The sequence below is a fragment of the Meles meles genome, chromosome 12 (genome assembly GCF_922984935.1).
Source record: "Meles meles chromosome 12, mMelMel3.1 paternal haplotype, whole genome shotgun sequence".
NCBI classification, from domain to species: domain Eukaryota; kingdom Metazoa; phylum Chordata; class Mammalia; order Carnivora; family Mustelidae; genus Meles; species Meles meles.
Window position 1 is genome coordinate 26,773,452 of NC_060077.1, and position 22,327 is coordinate 26,795,778.

Below are 22,327 nucleotides of genomic sequence, written 5' to 3' on the forward strand. Positions count from 1 at the left end.
AGAACCAAGAGCCAGAGAGGCTCACGCGGGAGCCTGGAAATGGGGCTAAGGAGGACCTTCGTCTGCGTGGGCCTCCAGACGGGAACCTCATCCCTAGTCCTTGCCGCGCGAGGCGTAGCTCGGAAATTCGATTCGAAATGACTCTGATACTCCTCTTGTCTAAGAGTGGCTGCAGGAAGCTAAGCTATGAGAGGAGCTAGTGGGCCAAGGAGGCCGAGAGCCCTCCTTGGGGTTTCCCAGTTCATCCGCGGACTTTGGGGCCAACTCAGCCTAGCCAGCCCCCCTCGGCTGCCGGAGGGAGGCGTGTCACCTATCGGACTGAGGCTGCGCGAACTCCTGAGTCCGGGGAGGGGCGTCTCACACGCTCGTCGAGTCGCCGTGGAGACGGGGGCGGGGCCGGCGCGAGACTTGTGCGCAGAGACGCTGGAAGTGCTGAGGTGGTTGTGGGTCCCGCGGGTCAGAGGAGCACTGGGGCGCGTGTGCATACTCTCGCTGGGACTTCGCGAGGCGAGAGCTCGGCTTGTGAGGTATGAGGCCCAGTATATTGTTTCCAGCCTGTGAGTGGCTCGGCCTCCTCGGTTTGGAGTCCAGCGGCGAGCGCACGTCCCTCGAGCGGACCCTGTGACTCTTTACTCCGTGCCTCCGCTTCCTTGTCCAGGAGTGCTGGCGAAGCTGCCTGCCCACAGACCGTGATCTGGGAGTGGAAGAGGTGTGAAGAGAGTGCGGAGAACTTTCGGAACCCTCCTTCCTCGCCCGACGCATGCGTCCTTCTTGCCGGGTGCTGCTCCCTTCAGCGTTTAGTCGCCGGGGCCACTGGGCACCACTTACTCCCGCGCGTCCGGTGCTGCAGGCGGATAGCGGTGCCTGCGTCGATGCAAGGCTCGTGCGCGGATCCGAATCAGGAGTTTCTGGATCTCTCCTGCGTGGCTAGCTAGGGGCGAGTGTGCACAAATCTCGGGGACCTCCTCTGAACCCAGAGGGCCAGCAAGACAACAACAGCGAAGCCTCCCCAGCAGCGGGAGATAAATGCTTCGTTTTTATCTCATGGGAGGCCGTTCAGGTTTCTTGTCAGCCTGTGCAGATGCATAGTAAATATTTGTTGAGCGAATGATGTTAGGGACCTGCGTAACAGTCCCAACCCTACCACTTAGCTAATGATCTCAATTAGATACTTCGTCTGTAAGACGAAATGGCTACCCCCTGTTCAGGTGGTTGTTAAAAGTCAGCTTATAATGGAAAATGCTTAGTACTATCTATACCTGACACAGAGTAGTATCCTCTCCATAAGTGGTTTTTTGTTTTTTTGTTTTTTTAATCTATTTGTTTTAGATTTCATGGTACCCGCCTAAATGCCATGAAAGTATGAGGCTTGGAGGTGTCAGAGAAGGATTCCTGGAAGAAGTAGTCGAAACTGTTTGGGGGCTTAAAGATATAAATTTAGGTCTTTCCTCGCTTTTCTTTACTAGGATCGTTGATTTCTCAGTTATTGTTAGCAGCTGCAAAATGCTGTAGAAACTTCTTTAATTTTTCAAGTTACCATACATGACTTTAAAACCCAGTATTAAAAGCTTATAATAGAACATAGCCCCATGCCCCAGTTATAATTTACATTATACCAGCTGTTTCTCCTGATCTTTATAAGTTGGAAGTAAATATCCTTATCGGCGGTATTTCCTGATTTTTTAGTTTTACACATAAAGTGTCCACTGTTATTCGTGGAAGATAAATACTTAGCTCACAGTTTTCCTTCCATCCTCTCACCAGTGTGGTTATGTATTAATTTATTTTTGAATTAGTGGTCAGTGTTTTATAACATTTCACAGCTATACCAAGCAGAGTTTAGCAACTGTTCTTTCTTGTACATTCTATTATTCTATTATTTTCTCATTTGCCTAGTATTCAGGCCCAGATTAAATTTTCTTCCTGAATGTAGCAGCATTTCTCATATGCCCGTCTAATTTTTTTTTTTTTTTTTGCAAAATTACTCTCAAAACTGTCCATTTCATCTTTTTCTTGGAGATCCTTCTCTGCTCTAAAATGATCTGGTGGCTCTATGCCTGCTGTCCTCAATTCTAATCCTGAAACTTCTTTTCTCATCTATCATGGGATTTGCTTCTTTTTGCTATTCCCTTATGTTGAATTCGCTTTTGCCTGGGTTCCTTGTTTCCCCCTCAATTTGCTTCCTTGGTTTTGGGATACATTTTCCTTTAATAACTACTGCTTCTACTTTTTCACATCTTCCTTTTCTTCTTTTAACAGTTTTATTGCAAAATAATTCACATAGAATACAATTCACCAATTGAAAGTGTTCATTGGTTTTTAATCAGTTATGCAACCATCACCATAATCAATTTTAGAACATTTTCTTCATCCTGAAAAGAAACCCTTAATGTTAGGAGTCACTCCCTATTTCCCTTCAATCCTTCCAGGCCCTAGGCAGCCAGAAATTTACTTTATGACTCTGTAGATTTATCTGTTCTGGACATTTCATATAAGTGGAATCATATGCTATATGGTCTTTGTGATTGGCTTCTTTCCCTTAGCATGTGCCAGTATGCATCCATGTTTTAACATGTAATAGTACTGCATTTCTTTTTATGGTTGTGTGATATTTAACTATGGATTGTATGGATATGCCATATTTTGTTCACCATGAGTTGGTGAACATTTGGGCTTTCACTTTTTTTGGCTATTATTAATAGCCAAATTAATATTATTATTAATAATGTTGCTGTTACCATTCATATACAAGTTTTTTTTTAAGATTTTATTTATTTGACAGACAGAGTGAGAGAACACAAGTAGGGCAAGTGGGAGAGGGAGGAGCAGGCTTCTGGCCAAGCCGGGAGCCTGATGCGGGGCTTGATCCCAGGACCCTGAGATCATAACCTGAGCTGAAGGCAGATGCTTAATGACTGAGCCACCCAGGTGCCCCCATATACAAATTTTTGTATAGACATTTGTTTTAAGTTCTCTTGGCTCAGTTGTGGGTATCCAACTCTTGATCTCAGCTCAGGTCTTGATCTCAGTGTTGTGAGATTGAGCCCTGTCTTGGGCAACGAGCTCAGAGCTCAGCGTGGAGTCTGCTCGAAATTCTCTCTCTCCCTCTCCCCATCCCCTGAGCTGAGATCAAGAGTCTGATACCCAACCAACTGAGCCACCCATGCACCCCCCCAAAATAGTAATTCTTTAATAACTCATTAAAATATTTTTTAGATTAGAAAAAATTTTAAGCTTAAGTTTCCCTGATTGTTTAGCATTTTTTGTTTGAGAGTTGGTTTGTAGTTAGTTAAAACGAAGATCCAAGGTCCATACATAGCCTTTGACTGATCTACATCTTAAGTGTTTTTTAATGTGTAAGTTTCCGCCTCTTTCTTTTGCAGTTTATTTGTTGAGGGAACTGGGTTATTAGTCCTGTGACATTTCCTACGTCATCGATTTTGCTGATTGAAGAACCATTTTTATTTGTTCCCTGTATTTTCTATAAGTTGATACTTAGTTGTGGATGAGGTCTGATGATATTTAGATTCAAATTCTTGGTAGGAGTACATTACAGGTCATGAATTTCCTCAGAGTTCTTTGTTTGCTTTGGTCTCTTTCTTGCTGGAGGTCACATCCAAATGTCTTGTGAGTCTTGATTATCCATTCATACATAAGTGTCAGCACCTGAGAAATTAGTTAGAAACTCCCAGTGTCAGAGCAGGACTTGTAGATTTGTGAGCTTCTCTTTAGGGACAAGCCTGCTTTTTCATTGAGTGAGGTGGGGCACAGATGTGAGAATCTTGAGGCTTTTAGTTCTTGGCTTCTTCTACAAAGATACTTTCAGTCTCTGACGGAGATACCAGTCAAGCTGCCAGAATTCTGGAAGCAGGGTGTGGAGAAGGAGCTAGATAACCTGCCTGGCAGGGTTGGGAAGGAGACTAGGGGCCCCAAATGCTTACTATGTAGACTTCCATTTAGTCCCCACATCTGTGGCCTGTGGCTACAATTCTAGGAGCCATTCCTTGTTCCTTCTAGCTCTGAGTTCTTCGATTCTGTGGGCCTCCTTCTCATTCGTATCCCACTCTAGGTATTCCAGAGAATCATTATAACAAGACATAAATCCAAGACAGTGACCCATTTATTATAGCAGTATTTAATCAAAAATCCCAGTTTGAATTATCCTTTATTTACCGAAATAGTTACTTGGAGTGTGATACCAGAAAGAGGAGGAGGACAAATGTTTGATCTCAATAAGGATTATTCATTTTGTATGGATTAACTCTCTTTTCTGGCTAATTCCTTCTCTGATTGTCATTGAAATATGTGACCTTAGTTATGAAGGGTGATTTCATTCTTTTAGAATAAATGTCTTACTATAAATGCCTCACAGTTACTCACAATTACACATAGGACAAGTCCACCCTATTAGCCTTCTTCCACCACGTACTTAACTCCTTTTTCTTTCTACTTGAATTTGTTTCCAAAGACTGCTCTGACAAAGTAATATACACTTGGTCGCTTATAAACAACAGAAATGTATTGTCTTGTAGTTCTGGAAACTAGAAATCTGACGTCAAGATGTCAACAGGGCCATCCTCTTTCTGGAGGCTCTGGAGGAGGATCTGTTTTGTGCGTTTCTCTTAGCTTCCGGTGTTGCCAGCAGTCCTTGGTGTTCCTCAGCTTGTGGGCACATCATTCTAGTCTCTGCTTTCATTATCACATGCTGTTTTAACTGTATGTCTGTCTTCACATGGCATTCTCCTTTCTGTGTGTATCTGTCCCTGTGTCTCATCTCTTCTTTTTTTTTTAAGATTTTATTTATTTGAGAGAGAGAGAGAGAGAGCCCACAGAGGAAGAATGAGAGGTAGAAGCAGACTCCCTGCTGAGCAGGGGTCCTGATGTGGGGCTTGATCCCAGGACACCCGCAGCAAGACATCATTGCCCAACCACATTGCGCAGTCCCTCTTCAACAAAATCTTCATGAACTTGTGCTTCCTAGGTTCATGGCATTCACCTACTGCATGACCCAAGCAGAAGGCAGCCGCTTAACCGACTGAGCCATCCAGGCGGCCCTCATCTCCTCTTTTTATAAAGATGCCAATCATATTGGATTAAGGGCCCACTTTACTCCCGTGTGACCTCATCTTAATTACATCTTCAAAGAATTTCCAAGTCAGGTCAATTCATAGGTACTCGGGGTTGGGGGACACGATTCAACCCACAACATTGCTGTCCAACCCACAACAGTGCTATTCTTTGTGCTAAAAAATAAATAAAAACTATGTTGCTTATTTGGTTCATGATGAAAATTACTGGTAGAAATTATCACCAAATGCAAATGGAAACTGTACACAGTAATTTACTATTGACCAAAACTGCCCAGAGATTCTTAGAGGTAACACTGACAACCAAAAAAGTTAATCTAGGCAAAAAATAGGAAATCTAGGCCTCTCCTAGTGTTCTTACAAAGGGAAGTTGGAGGTCTTAGAGCATCAGTGGGACAAGAAAAATGAGCCAGTTATAGCCTTTTGAGTGTCATCCTCTCTCCTCCCAGTTTCCTTTCTTATAAAATAAAATAACTTTTTAAAAATGCATTAAAAAATTTCAGAGACTTGCCATGTTCATCTAGTGTTGAATTAAGAGGAGATTAGGAACTAGCATGTAGCTGTTCAGAAATATGGCTCAGATAATTTACTCCCCTTTTCCCTCTTTCTCTACAGTTAGAAGGGGAAGATAAAAGACTTTTTGATTCATGAAGAACCCGCTCACTAAGAAGTGTATATCAAGCCGCTGCTGAATTTCCATCAAAATAGAAGTAAACAGAGAATGCAGAGGAAAATAGACTCCAGGTGCGTGATAGGACTTGATAAAAAAAGGTAACTGAAATTGTGGCCCATATAAAAACCTGTAAACATTTTGTGTGTAAAAATGGTAATAAAAAAGTAGTTTCTGCCTCAATCATGAGTGGTGAGAAAGGAACTTTGGGTAAGGTTTTTTTGTTGATATTTTGGGTTTCTCATCTAGAGTATAATGTACATTTCATACTTAATGTTACAGTTCAAAAGGATTTTGTTCCATTTTGAGAGTGTGGGAATATCCATCATTAAAATTACGATTTTGAGCAAGAATGGGGGTGATTTTGCTGAGATTGGAAGTTCCTTTTTTCCCCCCACCCACAAATGCTTTATTGAATTCAGTTGCAGATGTGTATATAAAATGCTGTGAAAGGAGTGACAGCCTCAGACCATGGGCAGCTACTAATAGCTTCCATAATATTTTATGTTCTCTGAAATTGCCTAGAAAATTATAAGTGAGCCAGTGGCAAAAATAATGATGAATGTCAGGCTCCCTTCTTAGTGGGGAATCTGCTTCTCACTCAGCCCCCATTCCTTGCTCATGCTCGCTCACTCTCTGTCATAAATAAAATCTTTATTTTTTATTTTTAAAAAGATTTTATTTATTTGTCAGAGAGAGAGAGTACATAAACAGGGGGAGCAGCAGGCAGAGGGAGAAGCAGGTTCCCCACTGAGCAGGGAGCTGGATATGGGACTCGATCCCAGAACCCTGGGGTCATGGATGACCGGAGCCTAAGGCAGACGCCTAACTGACTGAGCCACTCAGGCATCCCTACATAAAATCTTTAAAAAAGAAATACTGATGAACATAATCATCAGAAGGGGGCCCAAGACCATGGCCCAGATGTTCAGGCACTTGGTGGTGGAGGCATAGGCCTGGGTCCCAGTCACATCACCCACCATCTTCTGGTCATTAGACTTCATGGAGTAGGTGTATGCCATGAAGCCCAGGAAGCACAAGTTCATGATTCTGTTGAAGTGGGACTGGGCAGTGTGGTTGGGCAATGACATCTTGCTGTGGGTGTTGATCATGGTGGTTGCCAAGGGAGCTGATCTCTAGGACTCCCGGAGTACAGCCACCTTATGTTCCTCCTTGAGCATCTCATAGGTTGTGGGGATGCCAGCATGGCGCCAGGAAAGAAGCACTGGGAATTGCGGTTTGTGGTGCAAGGTGGAGCAGCTGTGGGCCCTCCATTTCCCCAGTAGTTTTGATTTCTCCAAAGATTCCTTTTTTGGTGTTTGGGACATCCTGAGGTTGAAAGTTCTAACACCCAAGGCTGACTGGATGTTGGATCTTTCTCCTGCTTTTGACCATGGTTACTTTCAGCCTAGATGAAGGTTCTTTTGATTCCAAATAGCAGAATCCAGCTCTAGCTAGTCTTGACAGAAGGAAGGAATTTACAAGAAAGAGTGCAGTTTACTAACAGACCTCAGACTCACAGGGGTGGGTATATGGCTTGTAGCTGGCCAGTCATGAGTGTCCCACTGCCCTGGGCACAGTGATTGGTTCAGGGGTGGGCATGTGACTGCAGAGGCCAATCAGGGTTCCCCCCAGCCCCCCAGAAAGCTGAGACAGCCATTTAAAGAGAGGGTTGCTCTCTATTGCTGAGGTTGCTGGGGCAGCTGTTATAGTATCCACCAAGCAGAGGCAACAGAACCTTGTGCTGGTAAGGAGGTCAGCACATTGAGAGAAGAAGGAAGATCTAACAATGCTGAGACACCAATTCTAGTTCTTAAAGAGCTATTGCAGAATTCTTCCAGAGTGCAAGAGCTAGAGAATTACCTCTTTGTGCTGGATATCTAATCTCCACTCACTGCCGGAGATTAGCCAAAGAGGAGGTCAGCAGGAGGTAATGAGGGAGGGAGAAGAATGAAGCCAGAGTATTTATTCCCTTGGCTCCCTCCTTGGAAGATATTTTGGGTTGGCTGTGTCCCTCCCCTGAAGCTCACAGAGCACCTTGTAAGGCAACAGACTCTGACTCTCCTTCTGTGTTCTGGTAGTTTTTTCCTTTTCTTATCCCTTTGGGCCTAGAGGTGGCACCAGCTTAGACTCTACTAGCTTCAGGTTCCTGCACTTTCCCTTGTGGTTCCTCTATACCCACACCGTTGTAAATATGCCATCCTCACATTATCCTGTTTTTAGTATATCATCAGTTTTCTTTGGGAATCTTGGGAATTCTTATCATGACCAGTGTTGGATTTTGTCAAATGGTGTTTCTGCATCTCAAAAATGATCTTGTGGTTTTTGTCCTTTATTAATAGGGTATATTACATTGGTTTTCAGATGTTAAACTAACCTTGCATTCCTAGGATAAATCCAACTAGTGCATGGTGTTTTTTGTATGGTTTTCTACGTTGGATTTGGTTTACTAATATATTTAGAGGAATTTTGTGCTAACAGTTCTGTTTATTAGATTGGTGTGTGTGTGTGATTTTTTTTTTTTAAAGATTTATTTGAGAGAGAACACCAGTGGGGAGGAGCAGAGGGAGAGGGAGAAGCAGACTCCCCGGTGAGCAGGAGCCTGGCATGGGGCTTGATCCCGGGACTCCAGGATCATGACCTGAGCTGAAGGCAGACACTTAACTGACTGAGCCACCCATGTGCCCCATTGTGTGTGTATTTTTGTCTGTCTTTGGTATCAGGGTCTGATACTGGCTCAAAGAATGAATTTGGAAGTGTTCCTTCCTCCTTTATTTTCTGGAAGAATTTATAGAATATTGTCATCATTTCTTTTTAAAATATTTGATAGAATTCATCAGTGAAGCCATCTGGACCTGGGCTTTTCTTTGTAGGAAACATTTTAATTACTAACTAAATTTCTTCACTTGTTATAGGTCTGTTCAGAGTTTCTACTTCTTCTTGAGCCAATTTTGGTAATTTGTGTCTTTCTGAAAATGCATTCATTTCATGTCAGTTATTTAATTTGTTGGCAGAGAGTTCATAGTATTCCTTTACATTTTTTTTCTAATCAAATAGACTTTATTTCAATTTATGAAAAATTGATGGTAATGTCCTCTCTTTCATTCCTATTGTTAGTAACTTGCTAAAGGGTTGTCAGTTTTGTTGAATGACCTTTACTGTTGTTACACTCTTTTTTCCTTATTCCAATTTGAATTGGATTCTTATTGCTTACAATAAGAATTTATTGAATTATTCCGATTAAGAATTACTATAATATATGAGATTATATTATTATACATGTAATGCATTTTAATATTATATTATTATATTACAATATATAAGAATTATTCCAATTTGAATTGGATTCTTATTGCTTGCAACCTATGATACTAACACAGAAATTTTTTGTGGAACCTACTATTCCTTGGGCAAGGTAGAAGCCAGGGTATAGTGGGAAGGACCTATCCAGCAGTTGTTTGGACTCTTCCTTCTGAGTGGTGCCATATTGGTGTTTCAGTCCAACTCCTGTCCAGTCTGTGTCTCAGCTCCAAATTCAGTCCTGGGTGGATGAATCTGGTTGGTCCAGCGTGAGTCAGATTTCTTCTCCTGCTCTAATCCATCAGGACTTGGAGAAAGGTCATGGAGTTCCAGCATGGCTGCTGAGGTCTGCCCCTGCTGATCCTATGGAAAAGGGATCCTTGAAAGCTGAATCAGCACCCTGATGGTGTTTCCAGCGTGATCTGCCTCATTGTATACTCTGAAGCAAATTAACCATGGCTTAAAATGAAGCTCTGTAGCCTCTAACTTTTCCCCAATTGCTTTACGACTTTAGATGTGGGACCTTGAGAAGAGAATGTATTTGCTTTAAAAAAAAATTTTAAACAGTTAGATAGCACAGTTTAGATTCAGAAAGGTACATAAAATATACTGTTTATTATATCATTTTGAAACAAACATGGAACTATCACACCGTAAAGAAATAGTGTATTGTCAACACTTCAGAAATCCCTTTTTCTAGTATTCTTTCCTAATCACACCCACTTCTCTAGATTAAACCAGTGTCCTACCTTAATAGTAATCACTTTTGCAAATTTCTTTATATTTTTACCAGTTAAGTATGCGTTCCAAAACAATATAGTTTAGTTTTCCCTCTTTGCCTTTATATAAATGGAATCATATTGTATGTATGTCTTGATTCTTTCTCTTCAGATTTTAAGATTCCTTCATGTGATATGAAGTCCATAGTTGTAATTTGCTCATTTTCCTTGCTCTGTGATACATTATAAGAATATACACAGTTTATCAATTCTCTTGTTGAGCAGTTTTTGAATGTGATGGACATTCTCATATGCATAGTTTGGCACACAGTGGTTCTCAAGTTTGAGCCTGCAGCAGAATGCCCTGGAGAGTTTGGTAAACACAGATTGCTGGACTCCACCATTGGAGTTCTGATTCAGCAGATCTGGGGTGACGCCCAAAGATTTGTATTTCTAGTAAGTTCTCAGTTGATGCTGATGCCGTTTTGGGAATCACACTTTGATAACCACTGTTTTGGGTATATAATTGGGAATAGGTTGCAGGGCCACAAGAGAAGAGAATCTTCAATTTTGCTGGGTAACGGTTTTCTAAATTGGTTGTACCAGCTTGTGCTCTCACTGGCCATATGTGGGTGTGCTGTTGGGGTTTTAGTTGGGATTAAACAAAAACTGTTGGGGTTTTAATTGGGACTACTTTGAAGCTATAGATCAGGTTGGGAAAAATAACAATTTTGGTGAGTCCTAAAATTTTCCCAATAAAAATGTTTACAGGGGCACCTGGGTGGCTCAATAGGTTGGGCCTCTGCCTTTGGCTCGGGTCATGGTCTTAGGGTCCTGGGATCGAGCCCCGCATCAGGCTCTCTGCTTGGCGGAGAGCCTGCTTCCTCCCCTCCCTCTGCCTACCTCTCTGCCTACTTGTGATCTCTCTCTCTGTCGAATAAATAAATAAAATCTTTAAAAATAAAAAAGTTTACAGCTTTTTTTTTTCCCCTCCAGTAAGCCCTTCACCCAACATGGTGCTTGAACTCACAATCCCAAGATCAAGAGTTGCATGCTCTACTGAGCTAGCCAGACAACCCAAATGTTTACAACTTTTTAAAAAAGATTTATTTATTTATTTGAGAAAGACAGAGAGTGAGCAGGGGGAGGGAGAGGGGCAAAGGGAGAGGTAGACAAGCAGACTTCCTATTGAGCAGGGAGGCCGACACAGGCTCCATCCTAGAGTCAGACGCTTAACCGACAGAGCCACTCAGGCACCCCTGCAACTTTTGTTAGATTTACTCCTGTGCTTGGTGTTTGTGGTTTGAAAACAGTATATAAATAGCTTTATTTTTTGTTTATTGTTAGTCTATAGAAATATATATAGATGATCCTCATTTGTAGATTCTGAATTTGTGAATTCACATAATTTCTGCCCCAATTTCCAGAATTTATTTTAACCCCCAGATCTCTCAGCTCTCGGGGTCATTCTCAGACATGTGTAGAGCCTTATAAGATTTGAGTTTCTTAACAGGCACATTCTCAGCTGAGATGAAAAAGGAATGCTAGGTCCTTTTTTTTTTCTTAAGTTTTTATTGGGGTGTAATTGAGGTACAACGTTATGTTAGTTTCAGGTGTACAGCATAATGATTCCGTATTTGTGTGTATCAGGAACTGCTCACCACTATAAGTCTAGTTAACATCTTTCACCATACATAGTTACAGAATTTTTTCTTGTGATGTGAACTTTTAAGATTTACTTTCCTAGCAACTTTTATTTTTTTTTTAAATATTTTATTTATTTAACAGAGAGAAATCACAGCTAGGCAGAGAGGCAGGCAGAGAGAGAGGAGGAAGCAGGCTCCCCGTTGAGCAGAGAGCCCGATGCGGGGCTCGATCCCAGGACCCTGAGATCATGACCTGAGCGAAAGGCAGAGGCTTTAACCCAGTGAGCCACCCAGGCGCCCCTCCTAGCAACTTTTAAATATGCAGTACAATTATTAACTATATCATCACATAACCTACTTCTTTTATAACTGGCAGTTTGTAGCATTTGACTCCTTCACCCATTTTTTTTGTTTTTTGTTTTTTTGTTTTTTTAAGATATTTATTATTTTTTTATTATTTTTTGTTTGTTTATTTGTTTATTTACAGCATAACAGTGTTCATTGTTTTGGCATCACACCCAGTGCTCCATGCAGTACGTGCCCTCCCTATTACCCACCACCTGGTTCCTCAACCTCCCACCCCCCCCCTCCCCGCCCCTTCAAAACCCTCTGGTTGTTTTTCAGAGTCCATAGTCTCTCATGGTTCATCTCCCCTTCCAGTTTCTCTCAACTCCCTCTCCTCTCCATCTCCCCATGTCCTCCATGTTATTTGTTATGCTCCACAAATAAGTGAGACCATATGATACTTGACTCTCTCTGCTTGACTTATTTCACTCAGCATAATTTCTTCCAGTCCCGTCCATGTTGCTACAAAAGTTGGGTATTCATCCTTTCTGATGGAGGCATAATACTCCATTGTGTATATGGACCACATCTTCCTTATCCATTCATCCGTTGAAGGGCATCTCTCCTTCAACCATTTTGATCACCCACCCCCACCCCTGCATTTGGCAACCACCAGTCTGTTCTCTGTGCCTATAAGCTTGTTATTTTTTAAAAATTATTTATTTATTTATTTATTTTTTTATAAACATATAATGTATTTTTATCCCCAGGGGTACAGGTCTGTGAATCGCCAGGTTTACACACTGCACAGCACTCACCAGAGCACATATCCTCACCAATGTCCATAACCCCACTCCCCCTCTCCCAACCCCCCCTCCCCCCAGCAACCCTCAGTTTGTTTTGTGAGATTAAGAGTCACTTATGGTTTGTCTCCCTCCCAATCCCATCTTGTTTCATTTATTCTTCTCCTATCCCCCTAACCCCCCATGTTGCATCTCCACGTCCTCATATCAGGGAGATCATATGATAGTTGTCTTTCTCCGATTGACTTATTTCACTAAGCATGATACCCTCTAGTTCCATCCACGTCGTCACAAATGGCAAGATTTCATTTCTTCTGATGGCTGCATAGTATTCCATTGTATATATATACCACATCTTCTTTATCCATTCATCTGTTGATGGACATCTAGGTTCTTTCCATAGTTTGGCTATTGTAGACATTGCTGCTATAAACATTCGGGTGCACGTGTCCCTTCGGATCACTACTTTTGTATCTTTAGGGTAAATACCCAGTAGTACAATTGCTGGGTCGTAAGGTAGCTCTATTTTCAACATTTTGAGGAACCTCCATGCTGTTTTCCAGAGTGGTTGTACCAGCTTGCATTCCCACCAACAGTGTAGGAGGGTTCCCCTTTCTCTGCATCCTCGCCAGCATCTGTCATTTCCTGACTTGTTAATTTTAGCCATTCTGACTGGTGTGAGGTGGTATCTCATTGTGGTTTTGATTTGTATTTCCCTGATGCCGAGTGTTGTGGAGCACTTTTTCATGTGTCTGTTGGCCATCTGGATGTCTTCTTTGCAGAAATGTCTGTTCATGTCCTTTGCCCATTTCTTGATTGGATTATTTGTTCCTTGGGTGTTGAGTTTGCTAAGTTCCTTATAGATTTTGGACACTAGCCCTTTATCTGATATGTCGTTTGCAAATATCTTCTCCCATTCTGTCAGTTGTCTTTTGGTTTTGTTAACTGTTTCCTTTGCTGTGCAAAAGCTTTTGATCTTGATAATATAAATCCCAGTAGTTCATTTTTGCCCTTGCTTCCGTTGCCTTTGGCGATGTTCCTAGGAAGATGTTGCTGCGGCTGAGGTTGAAGAGGTTGCTGCCTGTGTTCTCCTCAAGGATTTTGATGGATTCCTTTCTCACATTTGAGGTCCTTCATCCATTTGAGTCTGTTTTCATGTGTGGGTGTAAGGAAGTGGTCCAATTTCATTTTTCTGCATGTGGCTTTCCAATTTTCCTAACACCATTTGTTGAAGAGGCTGTCTTTTTTCCAATGAACATTCTTTCCTGCTTTGTCGAAGATTAGTTGACCATAGAGTTGAGGGTCTATTTCTGGGCTCTCTATTCTGTTCCATTGATTTACATATCTGTTTTTGTGCCAGTACCATGCAGTCTTGATGATGAATTAAGGGTATTCTGTGTGGCTCCACTGGGAGAGGACTCTTGGAAGCATGCACCTGATTTCTGGCAGTCTTTGTCCCCTACCCCTTTTCTCTTTACTGATTTTGCTTTGTGCCCTCTTGTGTGATAAGTCATATCCGTGAGGGCAACTATATGCTGAGTTCTGAGTCCTTCTATCTAATCATCACTGAATCTAGGGGGTAGCCTTGGGGATGTTTGGCTCACCCATTGTGAATGGGAGGTATTTTTGTCAGAGGTCGGGCTGCTTATTGTTCTTGAAGCATAGTTACTCTCAGTCAGTCTCATTTTGCTTATCTATTTAATTTCCCTTGTGCATCAAAAGATATTTGCATCACCTGCAGAGATAACTTGATTCTCTCCTTTCCCCATTGCTCCTCAAATTTAAGGTCTCTTAAGGATGGTGCAGTTAAGAAAACTTATCCTCCAAAGGTGCTGGCCAACCAGAAGTCTTCTGCCTTCTCTGGGATCCGGAGTGAGATACCTTGTGCCACTCATCCAGTTCAGTATCCTGCCTCACATGGTTGGACCCGAAGGAACCGGTTACGAGAATTGCGTGTCAGGTGAGCTTGCAAGTTGTTTCCTGCCTGCAGTGGCTTTTCCACTGTTCACTCTTCTTGGTTAAAATGAGGGGATGATTCTTATTCTGGTGTGAATGACATCCAGTCTTCCTCGTCGACCGGCCAGAACATGTCCTATCTCAATTAGTCAGAGACTTTGAGGCCTACTCTTTGTGGCAGAATGTTCAGAAGAAAAGGATATTTAGGAATCTACAGACTTTAAGTCTATCATTCATTCCCATTCTCTAGTTGTACCCACAATGTGTAAGCTATAAAGAGTCTTCCAGAAAAAGTCTAAACATAGTCTGAGAAAAATTATCATTTTCCACTCCTCTTGATTAGGTCTATCAAACACATTTATTCATTCAGGAAAAAAATTTTTAAAAGATTTTTATTTATTTTAGGGGGAGAGAGAGAAAGAAGCAAGAAAGCAGGAGCAAGGGGGAAGGGATGGAGGGAGAGGGAGAAGCAGACTCCTCACTGAGCAGGGAGCCCAATTTGGGGCTCGATCCCAGGACTCTGGATCATAACCTGAGCCAAAGGCAGACACTTAACCAACTGAGCCACTCAGGTGCCCTCAACAAAAATTTATCAGGCTTTCTCTTCCTGAGGACGTGGCAGCCATCTCCTACTCAGCATCATGGCCTTCCTCCGACCTCTGGTGAAGCCCAAAATTGTTAAAAGAGGACCAAGAAATTTATCTGGCACCAGATATGTCAAAATTAAGCACAACTGGAAGAAACACAGAGGCATTGACAGTAGGGTGCACAGAAGATTCAAGGGCCAGATCTTGATGCCCAGCATATGTTACGGGAACAACAAGAATACCAAGCACATGTGCCCATTGGTTTCCGGAAGTTCCTAGCCCACAGTGTCAGGGAGGCTGAAGCTCTGCGATGTGCAACAAATCTTACTGTGTAGAGATTACTCACAGTGTCTCCTTTAAGAAGCACAAAGCCACTGTGGAAAGAGCAGCCCAGCTGGTCATCAGAGCCACCGATCCCAATACCAAGCTGCACAGTGAAGAAAATGAATAGATAGCTTATATGCGTATTTGTGTTAATAAAGCCATAAAACTACCAAAAAAATTTATCAGGTGCCTACTTGGCCAGGTGTTGTGCTAGATGGTGACCATATAAGGTGAATAAGACATTCGTAGTCCATGACCTCCCGAAGGCTTAAAATCATGTAGGCTTGACCGAGTCTCACCAAGTCCCACCAAGAAAGCAGGTTAAATGCTAGAAGACGAGAGGATGTGGTGCTTGCAGGCCCATGTGGGTAGAACAGCCCCACTAGTGTAGCCGGAGGAACTTCCTGGAGGAAGTGGGGTTTAAGATGAGTCTTAAAGGATAATGTATGAATAAGCCACAGAAGAAGAAGAGTGTTCCAAGCTGAATCCTGGAGACTAACTGGCCGAGACAAGCCACCTTTTCTGTATGTGTACCAGGCGCTGTGCTAGGTACTTGAGATACTGTAAGACTCGGTCCCCATTCTCAAGGGCTTACAGTGCAGAGGGAACAACAGGTCCCCTGTGAGCCGATTACTGTGATTTGGTGTCATAACATTATATTATACTAAGGGTTAAATCGGGGTGTTGAGGGTACAAGACTACTCACCGTGTTTGGGTTGGGCATGGTCCAGGAAGGCTTCACATAGGAACAGGCATTGAAGGTGTAGAGATTACCTACAGTGTCTCTTACCTTGATAGGTAAGTGGGCATTTGCTAGGTGTTTTGGGCAGTAAGAATAATGTGAATAAAAACATTTTCATGTACTTGCTTCCTTTTCCTCGACTCTGAAGTCTTTATTGACAAAAGACTTTATATTGAAAGTATTTTTCAAAAATAATCGGCTTGGGGGTTGCCTGGCTGGCTCAGTTGGTAAAGCATATGACTCTTGATCTCAGGGTTGTGAGTTGGAGCCCCCCAATGAGGGTAGAGATTACTTATAAAAATAAAAATAATAAAACAGTCTGCTTGATCTTGGCTTTATAAATCTGTCCATCCTATGCTCTATTTGATGCAAGAATAGCTATGATTGACCTTTTTTTTTTTTTTAAAGATTTATTTATTTGACAGAGAGTGATCACGAGTAAGCAGAGAGGCAGGCAGAGAGAGAGGAGGAAGCAGGCTCCCCGCTGAGCAGAGAGCCCGATGTGGGGCTCGATCCCAGGACCCTGAGATCATGACCTGAGCTGAAGGCAGAGGCTTAACCCACTGAGCCACCCAGGTGCCCCTATGATTGACCTTTTGACTCATGCCAGCATATCTCTCCGTGGGACATTAATGTCCCTCTGCTTTCCAGAAAATTGATGAAATAAGTCAAATGGAATTTTAAAAATGTGTATGTATATATCCTTTCTTTCCTTCTTTCAGATGCATGGCCAGAAAGTTCTTATATTTGTGGATTCGAATGACTTTTGGAAGAGTATTTCCCTCTAAAGCCAGGTAGTATTGGCTCAGAAAACCAAATTCCTCTGAGTTTATTCTAGGTTTTTGTTCTGTAGTAAGCCCATATGTAACCTTTGTTATGGCATGTGTTACATTCTCCTCCCTTGCCCCCAGCCTCTAGCAGTCATATGATACAATGGTAACCTAACACGCACTAGTTTGACCCAATGGGTGTATGAAGGAATCCTAAGTAAACCAGGGTAGCTAAGACCCTCTCTGAAAAAAAGGATTTGCCCAGAAGTAAATAATCTCTTTCACGGACTGACCACATTGACTTGATCTAGGATAGAACCTGGGGGGGAAAGTTGGCGTTGGCAAAAGGAGTGAAATTTTAGTCTAAAAAGTCCCTGTGCCCCAGCTTCACTTTGTATGGGCCACTGCCCCCTGCTGCAGGTTTGGTTAAAATTGCTTCAACTGCAGCACAAAGAGGGAAGAGCGGATTGCAGTGGGGGCCACCAGGGTCAGGGACCCATGCAGGAGCCGGTGGGGTTGGAGACAAGGGGCCGTGTAGGGTATATTGCAGAGGAAAAATTGGCAGCCATTGAGATGTAAGCATTTTGTTAAAAACGGAAATGTTGTGGGCTCTTAACCTCTCTACTTTCCCTTATTACAACTTTATTTTTTCATTTTTCTGACGTTGTGGCTTTTCTAATCTGGAACATCATCCAAGTCTTTTAAGCAAATTTGGTCTGTGGGTGTCCTCTGAAATCGTTGCATATACCCTGTGGGGGGCCATGCTCTTCCCATCTCCTTTGTGTGTCTTTACCAGTCCCAGCCTCATAGGTTAGGCAGAGTTCACCTCTGCTTTTCCTTCTTCTCCTGGACCTTGGCCCTGTCCTTTTTCACTTGCTTGGTAGCTTTTTAATACCTTCAAATAAAGTTTTTGTTGTTGTTGTTTTTAATTCAGTTGAATATTCTATTTATTACCCACCCCCAAACTTTTATTCTTCTTTTCATGACTGCCCTAAAGCATAACATATATATGTTTAATTTATCAGTGTCTAATGTTAATAGGCCCTTTTGCCCTCTTCCCAAACAAGGCAGGGTCCTTAAAACCTTTAACTCTGTTTGTCACCCCTCCTGACTTATATACCCTTTCTGTAAGGTATTTTAATTCTGTTTATATTTGAAAATCTGTAAAACATTATTTTTTCTTGTTTTATACAGCTAAAATTCACTTAAATTTATTCACACACTTATCCTCCCTGTTTTTTCCCCGTGTCTTCAGGTTTCCATCTGTGATTATTTTCCTTATGTCATTGGAACAGCCTGATCGTTTGCTTCAGAATAGATCTGCTTGTGATGAATTCTCTCAGATTTTGCCTAAAAATGTTTTTATTTCACTTTCGTTTTTAAGGGATATGTCACTGCATAGAGAAATCTAGGTTGCCAGTTTCTTCCCCAGCATTTTGAAGGTAGTTCATTGTCTTATGGCTTCCATTTGTGAGTTGTTAGTCTAATTATTGCTGTTTTGAATATTCATTATCTTATTTTTCAGAGTTTTAATATGATATGCCTAGGTATGGATTTATTTTCTTAAAGTCTTTTAGGTCATTCTGAGATAATAGCTGACAGGGTTTTGTATTTTTGCTTTGTTTTGTGGACACATCTTTCTGGCATATTTTCTTTGTCTATAGGCATGTGATTCTCCTTTTGCTTTCCCATAAAATAACTTCGTGGAGGATTTGACCTCAAATATTTTGTTGCTCCTTTTTATGTGGAATTGATCTTCTGGACTTTTTAGAATGAGGCAAGATCAGTTAACTTTCCGATTTCACAGAGCTCTCACTTCTGTCTCATTTGTAGTATTGAAAAATATGGCACCTTGCTCTTTGGGATATCCTGGTTCTATTCTCCTAAAACACTTGGTCTGATCCTCTCTTTCTTCATCTCTCTTATGCATCTCCTGCTCAATTTCTATTATACTTCCAGCAGGTTTTCCTCATTCTGAAGCTCTGGCCTAAAAGGGAGCCTGGCATGTTGGTTCTGAGACTAGGGGCAGGACTGCTCCAACTGTTTCAGTTCTGTTTACATGAGCCCTGGTAGTGGAGTAGAGAAAACTCCTCTCAGGTTCAGCTGCCAGTCTCAGGTGGAGACTTTGCAATTTGCAGTGACCACTTATTGGCTATTTTGGGTTTTTTTCCCCCCATTCTCAGGTTCCTTGGATGCCAACCTCCTTGCTCCTTCTTTCTCCTGTAGAAATGTTAAAACCATGCAGGTCTTTTGTCTTCACCTCCTCGCATTTTGGTTTTATGGGGATAACATGTCCCATGGTTTTGATGTAATTGATAACGTGAATTTTTGGTTTTGCTACATGGTTGCTGTTTGTGTTTTTTGGGGATTTAGAGTCTGGAAACCTCTGTTGTCCCATCCACTATCTTCCCCAAGTTCTTTTCCTATTCACATTTATTTAACTTATTATTTGACCCATATTTAACTAGAAATGTTTGTTTAAGTAATCCCATTTATAGTCCCAGTACTTGGGAAATGCTGATTATATTAGAAATGCATTCGGGGGGGGGCGCGTGGGGGGCTCAGTAGATTAAGCCTCTGCCTTTGGCTTGGGTCGTGATCTCAAGGTCCTGGGAATAGGCCCTGCATCAGGCTCTCCACTCGGTGGGGATCCTGCTCCACCTGCCCCCGCCTACTTGTGCTCTCTATCTATCAAATAAATAAATAAAATCTTAAAAAAAAGAAAAGAAATGCATTCAACTCGAAGTAAGAGAAAGTCTGACAGGGTGTTTAACAAATTGGGATTTGCTTTTTCTTGTAAGCAGTCTGGAGGTTGGTGTTCATTTAGCTGCTCAGGGAGCCCATCGGAGACTCAGGCTCTTAGTACCTTTCGAGTTCACCATTTTTAAAGTATTGGCCCTTTTTCCTCAGAGATGACACTGCATTGTTGCAAAATGACTGTTCTGTCTTACACAGGAAGGAGTAGGGAAGGGTAGCATCAGGTCTCTCTTTTACTCAGGAAAATAAAACTTTCCTGGAAACCTTCAGTTGCATTCTGCTTCTTTTTTTTTTTTTTTTTAAGATTTTATTTATTTATTTGATAGACGGAGATCGCAAGTAGGTAGAGAGGCAGGCAGAGAGAGAGCACGGGGGAAGCAGGCTCCCCGCTGATCAGGGAGCCCGATGTTGGGCTCAATTCCAGGACCCTGGGATCATGACGTGAGCCAAAGGCAGAGGCTTTAACCCATTGAGTTCCCCAGGTGCCCCTCTGCTTCTGCCTCATTGTCTGAGCTATGTTACTGACTGCCTTTTGCTACAGAGGTGGCTGGGAAAGAAACCTTTCCAGCTTCTGCACCAGATGCCCGTGAGGAAGCAGAGGCTTGACAGTGGGTGTTGTGTTAGCCAGTGACCAATATCTATTATACTGCTTTAAAATCATCCTGTTAGGGTGCCTGGGTGGCTCAGTGGGTTAAAGCCTCTGCCTTCAGCTCAGGTCTTGATTCCAGGGTCCTGGGATCGGGTCCCGCATCCGGTTCTCTACTCAACAGGGAGCCTGATTCCCTCTCTCTCTGTCGGCCTCTCTGCCTACTTGTGATCTCTCTGTCAAAAAAATAAAATCTTTTAAAAAAATAAAATCATCCTGTTGCACTCTTTACTTTCTTTGTTCATGAGTGGTAGCAGGGTCTGGAGGAATGATACTGGACTGGAATTTGGGAGACCTGAGTTTGGGGCCTAGTCCATGCCCTAGCTAATTATTTGACCTGGGGAAAAGTTATGGCTCTGAGACTTAGTTTCTCAGATTGTAAAATGAGAGAGTAAGAATACTGCTTGTTCTCTAAGCATTACCAGAATTAGAATTCTGATAACTGTGTTGACTTAGAAATTTAGGGTAGGGTGTTTTGGTTTTTTTCTTTAAGTTATAATCTCTTTTTATTTTATTATTATTATTATTATTTTCATTTTGTAATCTCTTTTTAAATCAAGTGAGTTGTTACTTTGGGGAAGATTGGACATATTGATGTTTGCTTTTTTGTTTGTTTTGGTCTTTTTTCATTTTTTCCTCACTTTTAGGAATATTAGAGGAGAATTAATTCATACCAGAAAATGCAGAATAATGCCTTTATGTTCTTGGAGATTGTTTTAACTTATTAACTGGCATTTTTTATCATTAATAAACTGAGCCAAAAATGACCAAAAATAATGCAGTATATGTCCATATTTAAGGTAGTCTTAAATGTGAGGTAGTCACTTTCCTGAAGAGAAGATCTGAACAGTTTTGTTTTGTTTTCTTTTTAAGATTTTATTTAGGGCGCCTGGGTGGCTCAGTTGGTTGAGCGACTGCCTTCTGCTCAGGTCATGATCCGGGACTTCCAGGATCAAGTCCCACATCGGCCTCCCAGCTCCTTGGGGAGTCTGCTTCTCCCTCTGACCTTCTCCTGTTTCATGCTGTCTCTCACTCATTCTCTCTCAAATAAATGAATAAAATCTTAAAAAAAAAATTTAAAAGATTTTATTTATTTATTTGACAGAGAGAGAAAGATCACAAGTAGGCAGAGAGGCAGGCAGAGAGAGAGGAAGGGAAGCAGGCTCCCCGCTGAGCAGAGAGCCTGATGCGGGGCTCGATCCCAGGACCCGGGATCATGACCTGAGCAGAAGGCAGAGGCTTTAACCCACTGAGCCAACCAGGTGCCCCCTGAATAGTTTTTTTTACTAACTTGAGAAGTAAGTAAAACAGTCATGTCTTTCTATAGTATTTAATTCATCAAGCTTTCTTCCTAAGATTTCTTAGCTAATGGCCTTGCTTCCTACTTTCTTTTTTTTTTTTTTTTTTTTTGTTGTTTATTTATTTGACAGAGAGAGATCATAAGTAGGCGGAGAGGCAGGCAGAGAGAGTGAGAGGGAAGCAGGCTCCCTGCCGAGCAGAGAGCCCGATGCGGGACTCGATCCCAGGACCCTGAGATCATGACCTGAGCCGAAGGCAGCGGCCTAAACCACCGAGCCACCCAGGCGCCCCGCTTCCTACTTTCTTGATAGAAACAACAGAAGAGGGGCACCTGGGTGGCTCAGTGGGTTAAGCCTCTGCCTTCGGCTCAGGTCATGATCTCAGGGTCCTGGGATTGAGCCCTGCGTCAAGCTGTCTGCTTGGTGGGGACCCTGATCCCCCTACCACTCTTTGCCTGCCTCTCTGCCTACTTGTGATCTCTCTCTCTCTCAAATAAATAAATAAAAATATTTATTTAAGAAAAGGGGGAACACTTGGGTGGTTTAGTGGGTTAAAGCCTCTGCCTTCAGCTCAGGTTGTGATCCCCGGGTCCAAGGATCGAGCCCCACGTTGGGCTCTCTGCTCGGCAGGGAGCCTGCTTCCTCCTCTCTCTCTGCCTGCCTCTCTGCCTACTTGTGATCTCTGTCTATCGAATAAATAAATACAATCTTTAAAAAAAAAAACAAAACAGAAGGGG

General features: G+C 42.3%; 1 protein-coding gene across 1 annotated transcript in view; it reads left to right on the top strand.

The window, feature by feature from the left end:
- Positions 1–793: 793 nt before the first annotated feature.
- Positions 794–22,327, top strand: part of SFI1 (SFI1 centrin binding protein) — a 90,017-nt gene continuing 68,483 nt past the window's right edge. Inside the window, 5 exon segments of the mRNA XM_046024146.1 lie at positions 794–1,208; positions 5,703–5,773; positions 5,776–5,831; positions 14,297–14,470; positions 16,842–16,913. Coding sequence (XP_045880102.1) covers positions 5,735–5,773; positions 5,776–5,831; positions 14,297–14,470; positions 16,842–16,913 — 341 coding nt within the window. The 5' untranslated portion in view covers positions 794–1,208; positions 5,703–5,734.